Below are 21,842 nucleotides of genomic sequence, written 5' to 3'. Positions count from 1 at the left end.
ACGACAGATGGAAGTTTGTTCCAGCAATCAATCACCTGCTTTAGATCTGCTGGCTAAAGGAAAATTTCCTTTAGCCAGCAGGTCTATTCTACAACTGTCTTTCCTCAATTTGAATTTATGTCTCTAGGGCATGGAATCTGAGCAAGAGGAAGAATCCCTTCAGCACTGAGCTTGCTCAAACCATTCAGGGCCTTATACATCTCAATTAGATCACCTCGCAGGTGCCTAGTCTCCAGATGCTGTCCACGAAGAACAGTGTCCTTTGATACCATTCTGTCTTCTCCCGATCAGCCATCCCCTTATCCATAACAGTAACTTGCCCTTAACACCACATTGCTCCAGTGTGTGTGTACAGCAATCTTTTATGTGCAACAGTATCAAAAGCTTTCCTGAAATCCAAGTATATGATTTCAAAATTATTTTTTTCATCTAGTTCTTTTGTGACCACATCTTATTATCCAATAAAATTGGTCAGACCAGACTTCACCTTACCAAACCCTGAATTATCTGAATTCAGTGAGAATTCTGAATTATCACTGCAGTCTTATCTAGATTATCTTGCAGTGCTTCTTTAACCAGTGACTTCATTATTTCACCAGAACAGAAATTAAACTAACATATGTGAAATTACTTGTGTCACCTTTCAACCCCCCCTTTGTAAATTGAGGATACATTTGCACACCTCCAGCCCATGGGAGACTTGCCCTGAGTCCAAGGATGCCCTCATAATCATGGCTAAGGGCCTGCTTACAAACCTAAGGGAGTATAAATTCAAATTAAGAAAAGACAGATGTAGAATAGATGTGCAGAAATTTGCCTTTAGCCAGCGGATGGTTAATTGCTGGAACAAACTTTCATCTGTCGTTGTTTGTTTGTTATTTGGTTTTTAGGAGCATTAGCAACTAAGGCCATATTGCTCCGGGGATATGCGGTGGTCATTCCCTGACCTTTCCGCATCCTGCGTATTTGGTGGTGACGGGCTCGAACCCCGGTCTAAATCAAGAAGCGTATGCTACGCACTGCTGCTCCTTCCCACCTGGCTACGGAGACGCCATCTGTCGTTGGGGAAGTTGATAGGTTGAATAAATTTAGGGAGGAACTGGACAGGCATTTGGAGGGAATGGTGTGATTTTTTTTTTTTTTTTTTTGACTGATGCTGCATAAGCTCATACACTTGCTTTCTTGCATCACATGCCACTACTACTACTACCCCAGGTGTTTTCCTTATGTTTAACTTCAACAATCTCTCCTCCACTTTGCTCTCAGTTATTACAAAATCATTTAAGTTTGATAAGCTTCAGGGCTCCACTTCCCTACAGAATTCCTCATGTGTGAATGTACAAATGTAGATGCAAAATACTCATTCAGTATGTCAGCTACCTGAGCACAATCATCAACAATTAAACCATAGATTTCAAGTGAACCAATCTGATTCATCCCCTTCCTTCTAGAGTTTACATAAGTAAAGAGGTCTTTACTATTTTTCTTTGAATTCTTTGTCAAGGATTTCTCGTAATCTGCCTTTGCTTGCTTTACCTCTTTTGTGACTTGATTACAGACTATCTTATATTGACCACAGGCATCTGTATCTTCTGATAATTTATATACATCTAATGCATTTTTCTTCTCTACCATGAGCCTCATTAGTTCATCTGAAATCCATTTAGACCTAAACCTTGAACAGTATTTCTTAGCTGGCATGAAAAGCCTAGTAGCTTCCAAGAATAATTCCCATTTAGAATTTGCTATTGGTAACATCGTCAGTTGGTCCCACAATATAGTATTTAAAAACTGATTACAGACTATCTGAGAACACTGTAGTCACCTTTATGAAAACAAAAACCCTTCCCTTTACCCCTAATGGTAGTTACATCTTTGAGTAAATCACACATCACTAACACTGTGATCACTGCCACCTAGTAGTTTCTTTATCTGAAGATTCTTAATGCATGAAGAATAACTGCTGATAATCAGATCAAGAGTATTACTCCCTCTGGTTACCTCTCAAACATGCTGCTGTAGAAAACAATCATCCAATAAATCTACGAAAGTTCTTGCTAGTGTGGGAGCAACCAACACAAGTTCCAGTCAATATCTGGGTAGATAAAAATCTCTCATTATAAGACAATCTGATTTACTGGCCCACATAATCTTAAACCTACCAGTTCCCATCACCCTCTGGTGTCAATATATAGACAATGTCTTCACAATCATCCCCCGAGGTTCAGAAGCCCAGCTATTACAATATCTCAACTCCCTATCACACTTCATCCAGTTTACAGAGTACACTTGTTCATTGTACTAAGAGTCATTAGGCCAATAATACACTCCTACTCTGAATTTTGCTTTCCCAGTGCTTATATCACACCAAACAGACTCAACACTGCACTGTCCACCCATATCAAGTGGATGATCTTCCTTAGATTTTGTGTTTCTTAACTAACAACATAACCCCCTCCTCCCCTTCTATCCTTTTTGTACACATTGTACTCCTCAAATTCCAATTCTGCATTCCTTATATCTGTGTCACACCACGTCTCTGATATCCCAACAATATCTGCCTTTGATGCCTTGACCAGTACCACAAATTCATAAAATTTATTTACTACATGAGGGGGGCATCAAAAAGCTCTTACCCTTACCTAGAAATAATAGCCCTAGAAAGGTGAAACTTCACAGGAACTTTAATCCTATTCTATGTACTCTCCATATACAGGGTGTCTCAAAAATATTGGTACAAACGTTTAGGGGAGGTAGGTAACATCTAAAGGAATATGAATCGCATAGGAACCCATAACCAGAAACGTCACTGGAAAGTAGTAGCAGAGGCACAAGAAGCAGAAATGATACAAGACAGTAATTAGTGGCAAACATTTATTTGACATAATATTAACAATGGAGTACGAGATGGATGCATTTCATGATGTTACAACAAATGCTCGAAGGTTCCACCATGAGACACGATGCATGCGTGACACCGACGCAGCATGGATTGGCAGACACGGTCGAAAACACCTGGAGTTTCTTTGACAGTAGCAGCAGTGCAGACGAGTCTCACCACGATATCCATTTCCATCTCCACAGGCGATTCATACACGATAGATTTGAGGGCCCCCCACAGCTCAATAAATCAGGTGAGCGTGGGGGGGGCCAGGCAACAGATCCACCACGGCCAATCCATCGACACCCAAAACGCCTGTTCAAATGGTCACGAACACACCTTCCATAATGGGTAGGCACCCCTTCATGTTGAAATCAAATGTTGCGTCTCACATTTGCTGGAACATCGTCAAGTAACTCTGGTAGAACTTGTTCAAGAAAGATCCGATATTTAGGGGAGTTCATGAGGGATGGTAACAGGTATGGGCGGACTAAGCAGTCACCGATCATACCTGCCCACACATTTATTGCGAAGCGATGATGTGCCGCAGGGGGCACACACCGTGTGGGTTGTTGTGAGCCGACACATGAGCATTGTGTTAATTGAATAAGCCTTCCCGAGTGAAATAAGCCTCATCCGTGAACAAAACACAGGCTGGAAAATTCAAGTCTTGAACGCTTTCTTGGAGAAACCGTCTACTGACTTACAGTGACGTTTCCGGTTATTGGTTTCTATTCAAATGGTTATCAACAGAGAAGAAAAATGCATGGGATGCATATAAATTATCAAGCAACTCAGAAGCCTATGGCAGATATAAGTTAGTCTGTAATCAGGTCACAAATGAGGTTAGGCAGGTGAAGGCAGATTACAAGAAATCTTTGGCAAAAGATGCTAAGAAAAACAGCAAGGATTTCTTTTCTTATATAAACTCTAAAAGGAAGGGGATGAATCTGATTGGTCCACTTGATATCGATGGTTTGACTGTTGATGATCCTGCTCAGATAGCAAACAAACTGAATGAGTATTTTGCATCTACATTCATACATGAGGAGTTATTAAGGTTTGAAAATGGCAGAAGGTTATCAAATTGTAGCAGGGTGCTTAATGATTTTGTAATAACTGAGAGCAAAGTGGAGGAGAAATTGTTTAAGTTAAGTGGATGGAAGTGGATGGAATCTATCCAGTTATATTAAAGGAGGTGGCAAAGCAACAACTAAGCAAACCCTTAGCCATAATTATGAGAGCATCCTTGGACTCAAGGGAGGTTCCCATGGACTGGAGATGTGCAAATGTATCCCCAATTCACAAATGGGGATCGAAGGGTGACACGAGTAATTACAGACCAGTTAGTTTAACTTCTGTTCCGGATAAAATAATGGAGTCACTGGTTAAACATGCATTGCAGGATCATCTAGACAAGACTGCAGCAATAATTCAGACACAGCATGGGTTTGTTAACGGAAGGTCTTGTCTGACAAATTTGATAGGATATTATGATGTGGTTACAAAGGAACTGGATGCAAAAAATAATTTTCATATCATATATTTGGATTTCAGGAAAGCTTTTGACACTGTTGCACATGGAAGACTATTGTACAAATTGGAGCAGAATGGTATTAAGGGTAAGTTGCTACAATCTATAAAAGGATGGTTGAGTGGGAGAAGACAGAAGGTGGTAATTATTGGGTGCTGATCTTCGTGGACTAACGTTATTAGTGGAGTCCCACAGGGTTCGGTGTTGGGTCCTCTGTTGTTTTGTATATTTATCAATGATATTGATGAAGGTATATCAGGCTTAGTGTCGAAGTTTGCAGATGATACAAAGGTTGGCAGGGTTGTTAATGACAGTAATGGAAATGTGCTACTGCAACAAGATCTAGATAATTTGGGCAGATGGGCTAAGAAGTGGCAACTGAAGTTTAACCTTGACAAATAAAAAGTACTGCATATGGGTAGAAGTAACTCCAGAGAAACGTACCAACTGTGTGGTACTACACTTAAGGTGGTAGAAAATGAAAAAGACCTGGGAGTAATTGTGCAGTCAGATATGAAGTTTTCTGAGCAATGCAGACAGGCTGCCAGGGCAGGTCATGGGGTTTTTGTCAATGATATATAGGAATTTTGCTAGCAGGGAAAAGGAGGTGATTGGAGGTGTCCCTCTGTATAAGGCAATGGTCAGGCCACACCTTGAATACTGCATACAGGTCTGGAGGCCTCATTTTAGGAAGGATGTAGATTTACTTGAGCATGTATAGAGAAGGGCAACAAGATTGGTGAGGGGAATGAAGGGATCCTCTTACCAAGAGAGGCTTAAGTTCTGCAAATTGCAGTGGCTGGAGACTAGGCACCTGCGCGGTGATCTGATTGAGGTGTATAAGGCCTTGAATGGGTTGAGCACACTGAATTCTGATGGGATCCTTCCACTTGTTCAGAGTACGAACCTAAGGGGGCATAAATTCAAATTAAGAAAAGACAGATGTAGAATAGATGTGAAGAAATTTGCCTTTAGCCAGCGGGTGGTTAATTGCTGGAACAAACTTCCATCTGTTGTGGAAGTTGATAGGTTGAATAAATTTAAGGAGGAACTGGACAGGCATTTGGAGGGAATGGTGTAATTTTTTTTTTTTTTTTGGCTGATGCTGCATGAGCTCATACACTTGCTTTCTTGCATCACATGCCACTACTACTACTACTACTACTACTCCAACTGGATCTAGATAAGTTGGGAAAATGGGCTGAGAAATGGCAACTGAAGTTTAACATTGAGAAATGCTACTGCATATGGGTAGCGATAACCAAAGAGAAACGTTCCAACTCTGTGGTACTACACTCAGGGAAGTGCAAAGTGAAAAAGATGGTAAAAAAATTACTCTGGGTAATTGATTGGTGGAACAGGCTTCCATCTCTTGTTGTGGAAGCTAATAGCCTAAATAAATTTAAGGCAGACAGAGCTGGACAGGCATTTGGAACAAATGGAGGGGTGAAATGGGAGCATTTTTTTTTTTTTTTTTTTTGGCTGATGCTGCATAAGCTTGCTTTCTTGCATCATATGCCTCTGCTAATGCTTTCAATTTTCTTACATTTTTGCTTCCATTAAATTTAAGTTTTCTTAGGGTGGCCTAAGAGGATAGTCAGAAATCACTTTTTGGCACCTAACAATGGAGTTTAATTCACTATTTTTCATGTCCTTAGGTTTAAGTGCAGCACAAAGTCACTATTATTCAATAATATTTGAGGGTTTATTTCCTAAACATTTCTTTGATTCAGAATCTTTGAAGTTTTCTATTTCTGATTACTTCTGTTCCAGTTTATATTAAATTTCATGATCACATTGTCCTTTAATTTATCATCATTGTGTATTACTATTATCTTCATTAGTTTCTAATAATATTTGTTGCTGCCCCAGAATGTAAAAGAAAATTTATTAATTTTATGAGATTAGAAGCTAATATGCTTTATAAATCAAAAAACAAAACTAAAACCTTTGTTTTGGTTTCTCTTTTAGTATCATTTCAACAGTCTCATATACATTGCTGTAGTGGTTACATGTTCTCGTGGTTAGAATGTAACAGTAATTGAAGAAATATTTATGTAATACAGTACTGCTGTTTACCATGTGATTTAGATGATTGAAAACAGTAACCTAAATGAGGGTACATACAGTTCTAGTGGGATTAAAAATAAAAAGCATGTGCAATACATCTGAAGAGAAAAGGAAAATAATAAGAAGAACTGAAAGTGGTGAGGGCACAGTGTCTATCGGCTGTGAGTTAATGTTAGCATGATTGACAGTGGTATGACAGTGAAATATAAAGAGTAAATTATGAAAAATAAAAATGGGTTATGAGCAGTCAGTGAATTTCTTCTAATTGTATACACATAGGTGTGTGTGTGTGTGTGTGTGTGTGTGTGTGTGTGTGTGTGTGTGTGTGTGTGTGTGTGTGTGTGTGTGTGTGTTTTATAGGGGTTTAAAAGTGCATAAGCTGCTGTGGCTATAGTGCACCTAGATGCACAAGCAGAAGAAACTAAAAACTCAAGAAATAAAGCATATCTATGAGAACCTGAAACGTCATAAGGGAGAAGTTGATAGTGAGGATAGTGAGTAATTTTAATCCTTTTAATGAAAGTGGGAATGATTTTGCTTGTAATGAAGTTCTCACTGCGGACAAAAAAGATTATTCTGTAAAAGATGCTCTATTGTACATACATAGACTATGATCTATAGACTGGTCTCTATGTTATCTGTAGTAGAAGTGGAAAAATAGTTATTGGAAAAAAGCATGGAATTTAAGGTATTATTAATCCTCAACAATGGTCCTAGTCATTCTCATATTGCAGATTCTCACATTCAAGTTAAAGTGGTGTTCTTTCCTAAAACCATTTCCCTACTCCAGTCTATAGATCAAGGGGTCATTTTTATCAAGCAGTATTATTTGAAAAGAACAATGGCTCAGGTTATTGCTGCTATTGACATGAAGGAAGCAAAAACTTTTTTATCCATATTACAGTGAGAAACACTGCTACAAGTTGGAAAGTTATAATGAAATCCACTATGAAGGGGTGTTGGAGGTAGTTTTTCCTACAGTTTTTCCATGACTATGAAGATTTCCAAGAAGAGCAAGGAAATGTTGCAGTGGAAATTTCAGACAGGGCAAAACATTTTAACCAGAAAGGCCTGACGTAGCCCAGTGGTCAGGAGCGAGAGTGCATAGCACGCGTTCCTTGAGTGGACCGGGGTTCAAGCCCGTGACTACTAAATACGATAAATATTTGTATTGACGATTTATTGTAAACTCTACTGACTTGGTTGTCGTGCCGGAGTATAAACAGAAAATTTAATTTAAGTCAATACTGATGATGCTAATGAATTTCTGGAGTTGAATAAAAAAATCTCATGACCTACGACTGACTGAGTGCAAGCACAAATGCAAAAGAAAGAAAGAAATGATAGTGATGATGAGATCTGGAGTATCCCTTCAAATAGCCTAACCTCAGAAGTTTAATAGACAATAGGAAACATAGATAATTCCAATGTTAAAAGAAGTAATGTTGTTAGGACCTTTTTGATGTCACTACTTGCTATAAGATATTTTATGATGAAAAGATATAAAGCAACTCATCAACTTTCTTTTAATGAATTTTTCAAACATTACCAATTTATCAGGTACGCGCAGTAACTGTATTGTTTCATATTTCATTATGAAGAGTATGACGGGGAGTATGAGAGTATTAAAAAAAAAAAAAAAAAAACTCCAAATCTACCAATATTATATTATATTATATTTTTTGGAATTATAAATAGTATATTTATAATTCCACAAAAAAACATGTACAATTATTTCTGAACTATTTTGTTATCTATTCAACCAAGTAGCTATTCAACTAAGTTCTGAAATACTTTGATTTACATACCAAACCCAATTACTATGCGATAGGTGATAAAAACTATAAGAAATAAAATTCAGAACATAAAGTGAAAGTTTGTTTGTTATTTGGTTTTTAGGAGCATTAGCAACTAAGGCCATATTGCTCCGGGGATATGCGGGGTCATTCCCTGACCTTTCCGCATCCTCCGTATTTGGTGGTCACGGGCTCGAACCCCGGTCTAATCAAGAAGCGTATGCTACGCACTGCTGCATAAAGTGAAAGTGAATTGAAAAGTGCATATATCAAGCAAATACTGCACTCTGAACACTCAATAAAACTGATGATTCATATTAAGTTTAGCAAAAGTAAGATATAAGCAATGAAGAGGGCAGAGAGAGGGAGACACATTGAATTAATGCAATTTTGGAATTAACAAGCTTTTATTTGACAGATTCACATTGCTGTGCAACAACCATTGGAAGGATACTGCAATGAAGTGAAAAAAATTTCATATGAATTAGGCTTACTAATGTTATTTTTTAATTTAATTCATTATCTTGTTTTTTCACCTAGTTATGCTGTACGTTACATAAATGCATCAAATAAATTACAATGATGTGATTTATCTGATAAATTCAATACACTTAAAAACTAGACATAACTCATTATTAGCAGAGTAGCTCCCATGTTTAATGTCATTAAAATGCTTGTACATTAAATAATGTTCATTATGACAGATTTAAGGCCATACTTGTAATAATAGTTTTTTACTATATTTATAAGAACCCAAAAACTGTAAGACTTACCTAGCATACTTTAAGAAATCTATCTTTTTTGGAAAGCAGAAAGGTAGGATTAAAATAACTGAACTAATAGTCATTGAAAAATTTCTGTTCATATACCAGAAATGGCAGAATCTATTTCCATATAATGATGCTAGTACTGAAATGAGAAAATAGCCATTACATAGATAATGTTATACTGTCAAGAAATGTTTAGATAATGCTATTATATACACACTGTCCAGCTAAAACATTAAACCAACCCCATGTTTTAGAATCTGCTGTTCCTCCCCTCCTGGTGGCACACGTATCACAGCAAGAGTCAGTAAATGTAATGCTGCAGGTTCATAGCATGAGGTCCATATAAAATATTTTATCAGCACAAGATGATTGTTGGGTACCAATTAAAGGGTGGCAATATTAGAAAACTGTGAATCATTTGGGTGGTTCACAAAGTGCTGTAGTTAATGTGTTACGAGAGTGGATGGACAGTGATCAGAGTAGCAGCTGCCAGGCCAAGCTGCCAGTTCAAACTGATAGACAAAAGATGGTGGATTGGCCAATCACAAACTTTAACCACAAGACAACCATCGATGTTTCCCAGACCATGATCCAATGAACCCTCTCCTCTGTATGGGTCATCAAGAGTGGGCACCTGATCAAGCTACCCATGCTTATGGCTACCCACTACCAATGATGCCTAAAGTTTGCATATGAATGGCATCGTTGGACGATTGATGAATGGAAAAAAGTTGCCTTTTCTGATTAATCATGTTTCCTGCTATGCCTTATAGATGGTAGACAGAGAGTATGGTGAAAACTGCAAATATGAATCAATCTGATGTCCTGATCTAACAGAAACAGGCAGGTGGCAGCACTGTTTTGGTATGGTGGATGTTTCCGAAGAATTTCTTGGAACTCTTATACCCTAGACTGCATCCTGAATGTCAAAAACAACAATTTATCCATTGTGGCTGAACAGATCCAGCATTTGGATTCTCTACCATAGACTACTGACTGCACATCTATGGGATGCAATCTGGTGAACTGGTACAACTTACTTCCTACAATTCAGAGGACTTATAGAGTCCTCTCGCTGTGTGACAGTAGTACTGGTAGAAAGAGAAGGACGTACCCACTACTAGGTGAGTGGTCATAATGTTTTGACTGGACAGTGTATATGATAAGGTGAGCTCCAGGCAAGTAAAAGATAAATTCAAGTAAAACATGGAAATGTAACATTCATTTTTTCTTATTCTAGGACTAGAAAAAAGATGCATCTTTTTTGTTGTAGTTTCAGTTATCACATAAGTAACCAACTTTTGATTACTGACAAGCTGGGCACCTCCGTAGCCAGGTGGGCAGGAGCAGCAGTGCGTAGCACACGCTTCTTGATTAGACTGGGGTTCGAGCCCGAGACCACCAAATACAGAGGATGCGGAAAGGTCAGGGAATGACCACCGCATATCCCTGGGGCAATATGGCCTTAGTTGCTAATGCTCCTAAAATCCAAATAACACAACAAGCAGCAATTTACTCTTGTTTTTATTTTGAGATTCTTGCATCCATTCTATTCAAGTGGTATACTAGTTTTTATGGTCTTTTTGTGTGTGTTATGCCCACAGTGGCAGCTTGTAACAAGAAAATGGTAGCAATCTGTATTCTGATTTTTGAAACGTTCTAGCTTCAAAAATCATTATCTGTAATTGTTGTTATACATATAATTTAAATACTTGTGTGGTGCAAAGACACAACAAAACATGACATGCATAACAAAGCATTCACTGGATATTACAAACATTCTGCAACTAAATCAAACTTTGTGGCTATGACGTTGTGATATCACTGAGCACAAGTCTCCACCAGAGCTTGCTGGGTGATTGCAACCAGTTACATAAACAGCACAAAATAAAAACTTAAAAATACATACATTATTGTGTGCCCCATATCGGTACATTGTACTTATGTACAGGAAAATGCTTTATTACCAAATCACACAATGCATACAAAATCTTTACTGTATACCAACGAGGTTTTACAATAGCCTTTAATGGCCACCTGGCTAGTGGTGTAAATTTATGATCAATCTTCCGTCACGATTTGGGGAAATATGATTAAATAATGGAACACTACAATAATTTACAATTTGGTAACAGCTCGATTTAGCTTAGGTTTACTAGGTAGTTATTAATATTACATTTAATTAGATTTAATCATAATTCTCTTTCACAGTTTATACAAGCTAGATGAGTATCGAGTAATTAATATACAACAATACCTCGCTTAGCACTGCTTTGAACAGCATGGGTTTCACTATAACACGGTTTTCAATTAAGTTTATTTACTTTAGTTTATTTATTCGAAAATTTACTTTACATATTAAAACTGTACATATCATTCAATAGCCTAGACACATACTCTATATATATGCTGCATTGTCATAGCCTAGGTACGGATACATATACATAGTTGCTGCGGTGCCAACTCTATTGTCCCACATGCGCATGTGACAATAGCTTCCCTCAGGCAGTCAGCTGCAACATGCAACAGTGTTCAGTATTCTTAATTTCATCTCGTTTTTGAGAAGCCGTGGCAGCTTTTCAAACTTTTAATTTCACTTTTTTTTTACCCCTTTAAATACGATTGAAAATATATCTGCATCTTGGCTAGAAATCACTGCCAACAACGTGCATTCTTTTGGCAGCATGTTTTCCCCATTTGGTAAATGATTTCACTGGTTTTGAATCACAAGTTCAGACAACTGCTGAAGACACTGTGAAGATTGGAAAAGACTTTGGATTCAAAACTTTAGACACTGTCAATGTATGTGACTGCATTGACTCGCATGCAAGTGACTTAGATGGTGCAACTCTCCTTGAAATTGATGAGAAAACTGCATATGAAGAAGAGGAAAACAATTCTGAAGTGGTGCCAAAAATATTTTCAACAGAAGATTGGAGAAAGTTTTTCGGGGGGTTGACATGGCCTGCGAGGCGATTATGAATGGAGATCCGAATGTTGAACATAGCATCAAGATACGGCCAATTTTACAAAATGAGATTCGATGCTACAAAGACGCGAACGCTAAGAAAATGAACAGACGACTTCACCAGACTTCATTACTGAAATACCTAAATAAGCAACCACCTTTTTTAAAACTTTTTTCTTGTCTCTCATGATGTTACCTTTTCATTAAAAAATTTTTGCGATATTTTTTTATTTCGAATCCTTTTAATTTGCTATCAAGTGCAAATTGTTTATAGATTTATTATAATTTGTTTATAGACTGTTTCTATGGTACGCATTCAATTAAAATCCATTATAATTATACCTCAATCAGCATGGTTTCATATAACACGGAATAGTTTCGGTACCAATTATCAGTGCTATGCGGGGTATTGCTGTACTTTATAATTATAAACCAACTTCATTTGATTTTAAAAAAAAATTGACTGCACAAACCTGCAACTTAGCCATGAGTTGCCATTGCTGTACAAGTGTGTGCTCACATGCTTAAAACCCTATGGGGGAAGGGGGTTGTAGCAGAACTTGTTTCGGTAGGAATTTATCATAAAAAGTTAAACTTTTTAAAAATCTGATAAGCCTAAATGTGATACTAAAATAAAAAAGCAAAAATTTATCTTTTTAAATTTAAACTTACCCTTAAAATTTAAAAGAAATAAAAGGGCATTTTTAAATTTTATTTAGAACTTATTTTAAATGTTATGCATAATTTTTAAATCCTTAATGAAATTTTCTTTTTTGAAATATTTTTATAAAGACTTTACCTTTTGTTTTATTCTATTTTAATTCATAGAGTAATTATATATATAGAACAATAAACTTATGATGATGTTACTAATAGATTGTCAGATTTTAAGGGGAGTAAAGAGACCATTATTATTCATGTGGGAATTAATGATATTAAATGAACATGACCTGGTGATACGTTAGATAAATATAGGACCAAGCTGAAAAAATGCTGCAAGTTAGGTTGGAATGTGTATGTGTCTGAAATTCTACCCAGACACGATATGCTGAAAGCCTTGCGGATTAACTCAAGACTTGAGAGACTATGCAAGATTTTTTGGAGAAACATCTGTGTGGCCCACACTTGTAGGCAGAAGGAATCTATTTTGGAGAGAAGGTATTCATTTGAACAAGGTGGTGTAGAGTTTGGCTAGTATCATTGAGGATATCTTAAGGATAACAGGGAAACTGCTAATTATGGGAGAGCGGAATTATAGACACATGTCTATCTCATGATATGGGATCAAAGTATTGTGCATATCTCAAGAATTCTTGTTTGTTGCCCGCAGCAGCCAATGTTGGTAAGGTTCTGAAGGTGGCAACATTTCAAACGAACAGGAAGATAAAGTTAGGAAAATAAGCCTAAATAATTTCAAAGGTGTGTCAGAGTGGTAAACAGCAGAACAATAATTAGCATTAATCATGTGTCTACAGTAATGACAGGAGTGCAGTCAATAAAATGTGTGAATTTTAACTCCTGATTAGTACAACTAATGCTGACATAATAGGGCTAATGAAAATGTGATCCCATATGGAAACAGGGGATGATAAGTTTCACTGTGTTATGTACAATGTAATTAGGAAGGATAGGGAAGATAAAAGGGGTGATGGAATTGCCCTTTTTATCAAAGTGGCCTAAGTGCAAAAAGAGCTTTTGCTGAATCAGAATTACACCTGCCATCATAGGATCTGTGTGGTGCGAGTCAGTTGGAAGTAAATGTACAATGAGAGTGGAAGTAATCTACAGACCAGAGGACTGTGAGAATTGTCACAAGAGTCGCTAATGTTAATGGAATGTGCAAGCAAGTGTTAATGTCATATTATGGGTTATTTAAATTTGTCCCTAATTGACTGGAAGGGAAACTCACCATGGGGAACAGAATTTTAAATAACCTAGATCAGTGTTTCCTAAACTGTGTTCTGTTAGATGTGAACAAGTGTTCTGTGAAAAATCATAATCTATCTATACATTAAAAAAATTTTCCTTCTAGTGATATTTATTTGAGCCAATGGGAGAAGAGGGCGAGGCAATTACGTCACTACAAATGCAAATAATTATTGACAACTGCCTCCATAACGTTCACCAATCTCGTGCACCTGATTCTCTGTCTAACATTTGATGTTCCATTGTAACATTTTTTGTACATCAATGAATATTGTATATTTGTAAATACTGTGGTTTCGTATTTTGTAAATATTTTAAATATTTGTATAGTTTGTAAATATTTCAGTTAAATATTTTAGTCCTGCTCTTTAGGGTGCAACAATATTCCTTGTGTATTATGGAACCCGAAGCAAAAGGCCTTTTCCTGAGTAAACACAGGTAAATAATTACATAGTGATATTGGCTGAAGTCCAGGATAGTATACACTGGCAGGCAGTTCAATGAAAGCAAGGAATATGGTGATAATTGATAGGTGAAGGCACCTCTCTTTTCTGATTGTTGTGTCATAGAGGGGGGGGGGCTTATCTTAGGTAGGGTGTTTATCTCGTTGTTTTAAAATGGGAAAACGAGTTCCAGATTTAAAAACGGGCAAATGTGGGGAAAAACATCCTAGGAGGATGTTTTTCAAAATATGGGAGTCACAACTTGTCAATCACTGCTTTTCCACTGTTTTGCTTGTCACCATGTTGGAGGGTGTACACCGTGATATTTATTCGATCTTGAGAATGCTGTGCACTACAAATGCACAGGAAAACAGATATCGACCAGTGCATTTTGAAAGGTGTGTCTTTTACGTAGAAAAGATTTAACTTACTCTGTATACCTCTACATTTTACGTAGAAAAGATAGCATAAGGATGGGTGAGCAAAGCGAGCGGGGGACCAAGCCCCCTAGTTAATAATTTTAAAAAATAAAATAAAAAAATTTTGCATATTTGTAGCATACACCACTTTTGTATCATTATATTTTTCAATATATTTCTTTTCAGTTATTAATATACTGGCATAGACTAATAATCAAATAGAATGCGGAACACTATTTTGGCAGGCTTTTGCATAGAGAAGTATGCATAGCAGTAATGACATCTAAGAAAAAGTAGCAATGATGTAATCTAATATGCCATTCGTATGCGATTTAGTCTGGAATACATGGGTTGAAGGAGAAGGGGGAAGCGAACTGATATCATAAATATCAGTACTAAATTTTTTTGATAGTTATCAGTATTTCAAAATATTATTATTAAAATAAATGACTATGGATTTGTGGTTGAAAAAAGGAACTTTAAAACGAGAAGGAAGTACTTCTAGTATTGCATCTATGGTCAATGAAAATGCATACAATATTGTCACACTTCAAAGTGAGGATGAACAATTGCAGCTTTTGTTTCCCAAAAATCAAAAAAGGAACAAACTAATAAAAGACCGAAACAAAACTATGATGATAGTTATTTGAATTTCGGCTTTAAATGTAGTAGTAGTAGTGGCATGTGATGCAAAGAAAGAAAGTGTATGAGCTTATGCAGCATCAGCCAAAAAAAAAAAAAATCACACCATTCCCTCCAAATGCCTGTCCAGTTCCTCCTAAAATTTATTTAACCTATCAACTTCCACAACAACAGATGGAAGTTTGTTCCAGCAATTAACCACCTGCTCGCTAAAGGCGAATTTCCGCACATCTATTCTACACCTGTCTTTTCTTAATTTGAATTTATGCCCCCGTAGGTTTGTAATCTGAACAAGTGGAAGGATCCCATCAGAATTCAGCGTGCTCAACCCATTCAAGGCCTTATACACCTCAATCAGATCACCACACAGGTGCCTAGTCTCCAGCCACTGAAATTTGCAGAACTTAAGCTTCTCTTGGTAAGAGGATCCCTTCATTCCCCTCACCAATCCTGTTGCCCTTCTCTGTACACACTCAAGTAAATCTACATCCTTCCTAAAATGAGGCCTCTAGACCTGTACGCAGTACTCAAGGTGTGGCCTCACCATTGCTTTATACAGAGGGACAATCACCTCCTACTCCCTGCTAGCAAAATTCCTATATATCATTGACAAAACCCCATGACCTGCCCTGGCAGCCTGTCTGCATTGCTCAGAAAACTTCATATCTGACTGCACAATTACTCCCAGGTCTTTTTCATTTTCTACCACCTTAAGTGTAGTACCACACAGTTGGTATGTTTCTCTGCAGTTACTTCTACCCATATGCAGTACTTTGCATTTGTCAAAGTTAAACTTCAGTTGCCACTTCTTAGCCCATCTGCCCAAATTATCTAGATCCTGTTGCAGTAGCACACTGCCATTACTGTCATTAACAACCCTGCCAACCTTTGTATCATCTGCAAACTTCAACATTAAGCCTGATATACCTTCATCAATATCATTGATAAATATACAAAACAACAATGGACCTAACACCGAACCTTGTGGGACTCCACTAATAACATTAGTCCACGAAGAGCAGCACCCATTGATTACCACCCTCTGTCTTCTCCCACTTATCCATTGCAGCAACTTACCCTTAATACCATTCTGCTCCAATTTGTACAATAGTCTTCCATGCGCAACAGTGTCAAAAGCCTTTCTAAGATCCAAATATATGATATCAAAATTATTTTTTGCATCCAGTTCTTTTGTGACTGCATCATAGTATCCAATCAAATTGGTCAGACAAGACTTCCCCTTAACAAAACCATGCTATGTCCGAGCTATAACTTAAGTCTTGTCTAGATGATCCTGCAGTGCTTCTTTAACCAGTGACTCCATTATTTTACCCGGAACAGAAGTTAAACTAACTGGTCTGTAATTACTCACGTCACCCTTCGATCCCCTCTGTGAATTGGGGATAAATTTGCACATCTCCAGTCCGTGGGAACCTCCCCTGAATCCAAGGATGCTCTCATAATTATGGGTAAGGGTTTGCTTAGTTGCTTTGCTGCCTCCTTTAATATAACTGGATAGATTCCATCCCCTCCAGGTGTCTTTCTTATGTTTAACTTCAACAATTTCTCCTCCACTTTGCTTTCAGTTATTACAAAATCATTAAGTATCCTGCTACAATTTGATAACCTTCTGCCATTTTCAAACCTTAATAATTCCTCATGTGTGAATGTAGATGCAAAATACTCATTCAGTTTGTTTGCTATCTGAGCAGGATCATCAACAGTCGAACCATCGATGTGAAGTGGACCAATCAGATTCATCCACTTTCTTTTAGAGTTTATATAAGTAAAGAAATCCTTGCTGTTTTTCTTAGCATCTTTTGCCAAGGATTTCTCGTAATCTGCCTTCGCCTGCCTAACCTCCTTTGTGACCTGATTACAGACAAGCTTATATCTGATATAGGCTTCTGAGTCGCTTGATAATTTATATGCATCCCATGCATTTTTCTTCTTTGTTATGAGTGCTCCTGATGCACAGTGCATCATAGGTAATAAAATATTAGCAAACTGTTTTCGCTTCCACTAAACTTGTGTTTCGTAAATGTTCCGTAAATATATTGTGAGATGAAAAGTGTTCCATGACTAAAAACGTTTGGGAAATGCTGACCTAGATTATTATTTGTACCAGCATATTAGAGAAAATACTCTAGAGGTAAGAATAATCTAGATCTCATCATTACTCGTGAATAGATGACAATATAGCTGACAACGATGAGCTTACAACACAGGAATCACTGGAGGTAGTGATCACAGAGTTGTTAGCTGAAAGATAAAGACATGGGTTTTATTACAGAAAAGGGAACTACAACATTTTAAGACACTACGTGGCATCTATCGATTGGGCAGATTGCAGAGGGAGGATGAATACATTAGAATTATGAAATACCTTTAAAACAATAATCACAGAAGTCATGAATGCATATATACAGGGTGATTCACTACCAGTGCGACAAACTTGCAGGAGGTGTAGGGGGCACAAAGACGAATCGGAATCACCTAGCATTGCAGGGTCCGAAATGCCTTTGTCATGCGGTAGAGGACGTTGAACGGGAGGTCGCGTGAACGGCGATCCCACTGGAGTCAGCATTTGCGAACCGGTTCCCGAGGCAGTAGGATGGACGAGTATTCAAACGTTGAACTGGCCGACATGCACCTAACGTATGGAGGGGTGGACTGTAAAGGGCGCGCCGCTCTACGCCTGTACCAGGAGCGTTTCCCGCACAGGCGTGCTCCTCATCATACGATTTTCGCACGTGTGTACAGAAGGTTACGTGAGATTCGTTGTTTCACAAGAGGTACCATGAATCGAGAGCGAACGACGAGGACGCCAAACAATGAGGAGAATGTCCTACGTCTTGCAGAAGGCAACCCGAGTACGAGTACTCAAGCGATAGGCCAACGATTGGGTATTTCCCAATCCACTGTATGGAGGATACTGTCAACAAATCAAATGAGTTCATACCATCTGCAACGCGTCCAATCATTGGAGCCTGTGGATTATCCACTCCAGAGGACTTTTGCTATTTGGTTTCTTCAACAGAAACGGTTCGCAAATGCTGACTTCCAGCGGGATCGCTGTTCACGCGACCTCCTGTTCAACATCCTCTACTGCATGACGAAGACATTTTGGACCCTGCAATGCTATGTGATTCCAATTCGTCTTTGTGTCCCCTACACCTCCTGCAAGTTTGTCGCACTGGTAGTGAATCACCCTGTATATACCATTAAGAAAATACATCATGAGGAAGATGCTGAGATGGACAAATACAGAGTTGACCAGTCTAATAGAGCAGAAATAAAGATGGCATGTAAACATTGCAAAGTAGTGAAGGGTAATGATGGTTTCAAAGATTTACTCACAAACAGACCCTAGCAGCTGAATCTATTTGATTGGCATTAATGCAAAGGACTTATATGACAGATTTTTTGAAGGGCACTTTTCAGAGTATTTAGTGAAGACTATTCTGGAATTCAAAGCCATAGCTGCCCATTTTATTTTGGGTAGTGTTTATGAAGGAAGATTCAGGAAAACCCAAGCATTTAATAGGAATATTTAAATGGTAATAAACCTGACATCTCTCATAATCTAATAGCTTACAGCTCTAACTTTCATACCAGTTAATGATACTGAGAAACAGGGGGTTGATACCCTATCCTATTTTAAAACAAAATTAAAATTTTGGATTATTTAAAAAACATGGCTAGCACATCCTATTCTACAAGGAGCACATCATATTGCATAATTTACAATTCAAATTTCAAAACAGTACCAGAGAACTCTTGAAAACTTACTCAAAACTGCCAACTATATCCAATTTACAAATGAAATCACACTGCAACCTAAGTTGCTATATAACATTAACATTATATAGGGCTGTGAAATGCTAAAAACAATAATTCTGTTACACAATTCAACTCTTCCATACTGATGAATGCCTCTGAACTAATTTCTCTGTATTTCAAATGCAAAATAAACAAGTTCACTGTCCCATATATTGTCTGCAGTCTGGATTTTTTTTGTGAATCAAAGATTTGGCACATCTGCACATCAGAGTATGAAATGTAAATAAAGAAAAGTAAAGTAAATTTAAACAGAGCACCACACTAACAAGAATACCGAATAAAAAAAAAATTTTAAAAATCATTAATTTACAACCCCCATAACTCTAGTGCCCCTACCTGCAGGACAGGGGAATAAAATTTTCAAAACTTAATAACATAAGAGAAAGGGGAAGGAAGAAGTTAACACAGATGGATATGCTATTAATGGCAAGAACATGATACCAAGCTTAACACATCTGCTGTCTGAATGCAAACTTGCATCCAAATGAACTGCATTTTTATGCCTTAATGCAGATATGCATCTATTCAATTGCAGTCAATAAATGAGTGCTGTAAAAGGAAAGGCACATGAAATGTCCAACTGAGCGATATTAGCAAACTGAAGGAACCATGATCTATTAAGTGCTGTAAAAGCCGTATACTTGGTTCACAGTTCATATGTTCTTTGCTTATGTTAAAGTTATTTTATCTAGTTTAGTATTTTCCACAACAAGAAAAGATAAAATTTTTGAAGATTATGCTTGCTGAATTTTAGCTCATCAGTTTGTGAAAAAAAAACATCATCCGTAATGTTTGAATCTACTGATACAATTTAGTCTAAAAAGTATTTTCCTATAAAATTTTACCCTAAAGGGTTGTTATAGCAGATCCACATGAAACATCAGGACTCAACAGGAATAAAATAAATAATACCACTCTGCATGGTTTTCGATGTTTGTAAACTAATGGCTGTTTTTAACTCAGTTTTTTACACTGATTTCAGAAATGTTATTCATTTTTGCATGAATCATGTAAGTTGATGTCATGAGTTGTATTAGTGAATGTATTAAGTTAGGAGTAAATGTTGGGGATTTGTAAACTAAATCTTCACATATTGGCAACACTGCCAATTTTTCATATTGGCAGTGTTGCCAATATGAAAAAACAAATGCCTTCAGTCATTTGTTTTTTTTACCTTGAGAGCTCCATGCAACAGTGTGATCTCAGTTTATTTCTAAGGTTATTGTATCAAACTTGTGCTGTAAAGTGAGTAAAATGTCTTCATGCAAGTGTTTGAACAATCCAAACATATTTTGTTATCTTGGAAGTTATGTAGACCTCAAGCAAAGAGAAGATATTACAGAATTTCATATTACAGAAAGTCACATAACGTAACTCGGAGATAATATTCGATATCAAAATACATATATATAGTGTTATCACTGCATTGGGATGTAGGTTTAGGGTTATATTTTGTATTGGAATTTTATTGAACTTGAATAGAAATCATGACTCAGACCGGAGCAGCAAAGCAAAATGCTCAATCTAGTGGAAGTGCTATGGCTCAGGGGAGAACTGAGGGGGGAGGGTTGCCTCTGATTGTTGTTGTTGTTGTTATTTGGTTTTTAGGAGCATTAGCAACTAAGGCCATATTGCTCCGGGATATGCGGTGGTCATTCTCTGATCTTTCCACAACCTCCGTATTTGGTGGTGACGGGCTCAAACCCTGGTCTAATCAAGAAGCGTGTGCTACGCACTGCTGTTCCTTCCCACCTGGCTACAGAGGTGCGGTTGCCTCTGAATCACAGTCTATTGAAATGCACACCTTGTTTGATGTTTGCGAAGCAATAGGGAATGAGACATGATATTGCCAAGAGGAATGTCTTTGTGTGTGGACGATGTAAGGAGTACGAGGAAATCAGGCACCAACTCGGCATTGTTATGGGATTTTATGAGAGCTTGAAGGACAGGGTAGATGCCCTCAAGGGACCCATCAAGCTCTCAGCTGCCCACATCAATGCCAGAGCTTACACTTGAACATCACGCAACACAGCAGCAACCCAAAAGGCAGAATGTGCTGGTCCCAAAGGAACTAGTTGTTGTAAGTGACTCTATTGTAAGGAAAACAGGGAACATATTGTGCAAAAAGGATAGATGGAACAGGACCAGGGTATGTCTGCCAGGAGCAAAGGTTGTTGACATTTTACGGCAGATATCATTATTTTCGGGGCACAAGGGTGATACTGTTGTACACATTGGCACTAATGATATTAAGAGTAGGAGACCGGCAGAATTACTTAACAAGTACAAGACAATGCTGAAAAAAAAGCCGTGAGTTAGGGTTGAATTTGAAACTGTCTGCAATCCTGCCCAGACACGATAGGAGGGAGTATATGATGAGAGCCTTGTCGATCAATTCTGCCCTGGAGAGATTGTGCAAGGCTCAAGGAGTAGAATTTTTCTCAGCCTGGTCTGTGCTTGTTAAAAGGAGAGACTGCTTCTACAGGGATGGGATACACTTAAATAGAAAGGGTGCAAGAATATTTGCTGATGCTATCAAGGCAGAGTTAG

At 37.7% G+C, this 21,842-nt stretch overlaps 1 protein-coding gene across 1 annotated transcript in view; it reads right to left on the bottom strand.

Moving 5' to 3' along the window:
• LOC150079123 (sodium-coupled neutral amino acid transporter 7-like) overlaps positions 1–21,842 on the bottom strand; it is a 183,836-nt gene that overhangs the window by 89,176 nt on the left and 72,818 nt on the right. The window contains exon 4 of the mRNA XM_090382961.1: positions 9,055–9,190. Coding sequence (XP_090239087.1) covers positions 9,055–9,190 — 136 coding nt within the window. The remainder of the gene's footprint in view (positions 1–9,054; positions 9,191–21,842) is intronic.

Source organism: Mastigoproctus giganteus, chromosome 10, assembly GCF_048544385.1.
Source record: "Mastigoproctus giganteus isolate SK-2022 chromosome 10, ASM4854438v1, whole genome shotgun sequence".
In the NCBI taxonomy this organism is placed as follows: Eukaryota; Metazoa; Arthropoda; class Arachnida; order Uropygi; family Thelyphonidae; genus Mastigoproctus; species Mastigoproctus giganteus.
Note: the sequence above shows the minus strand (reverse complement) of the source record. Positions and strands in the feature narration are given on the sequence as shown.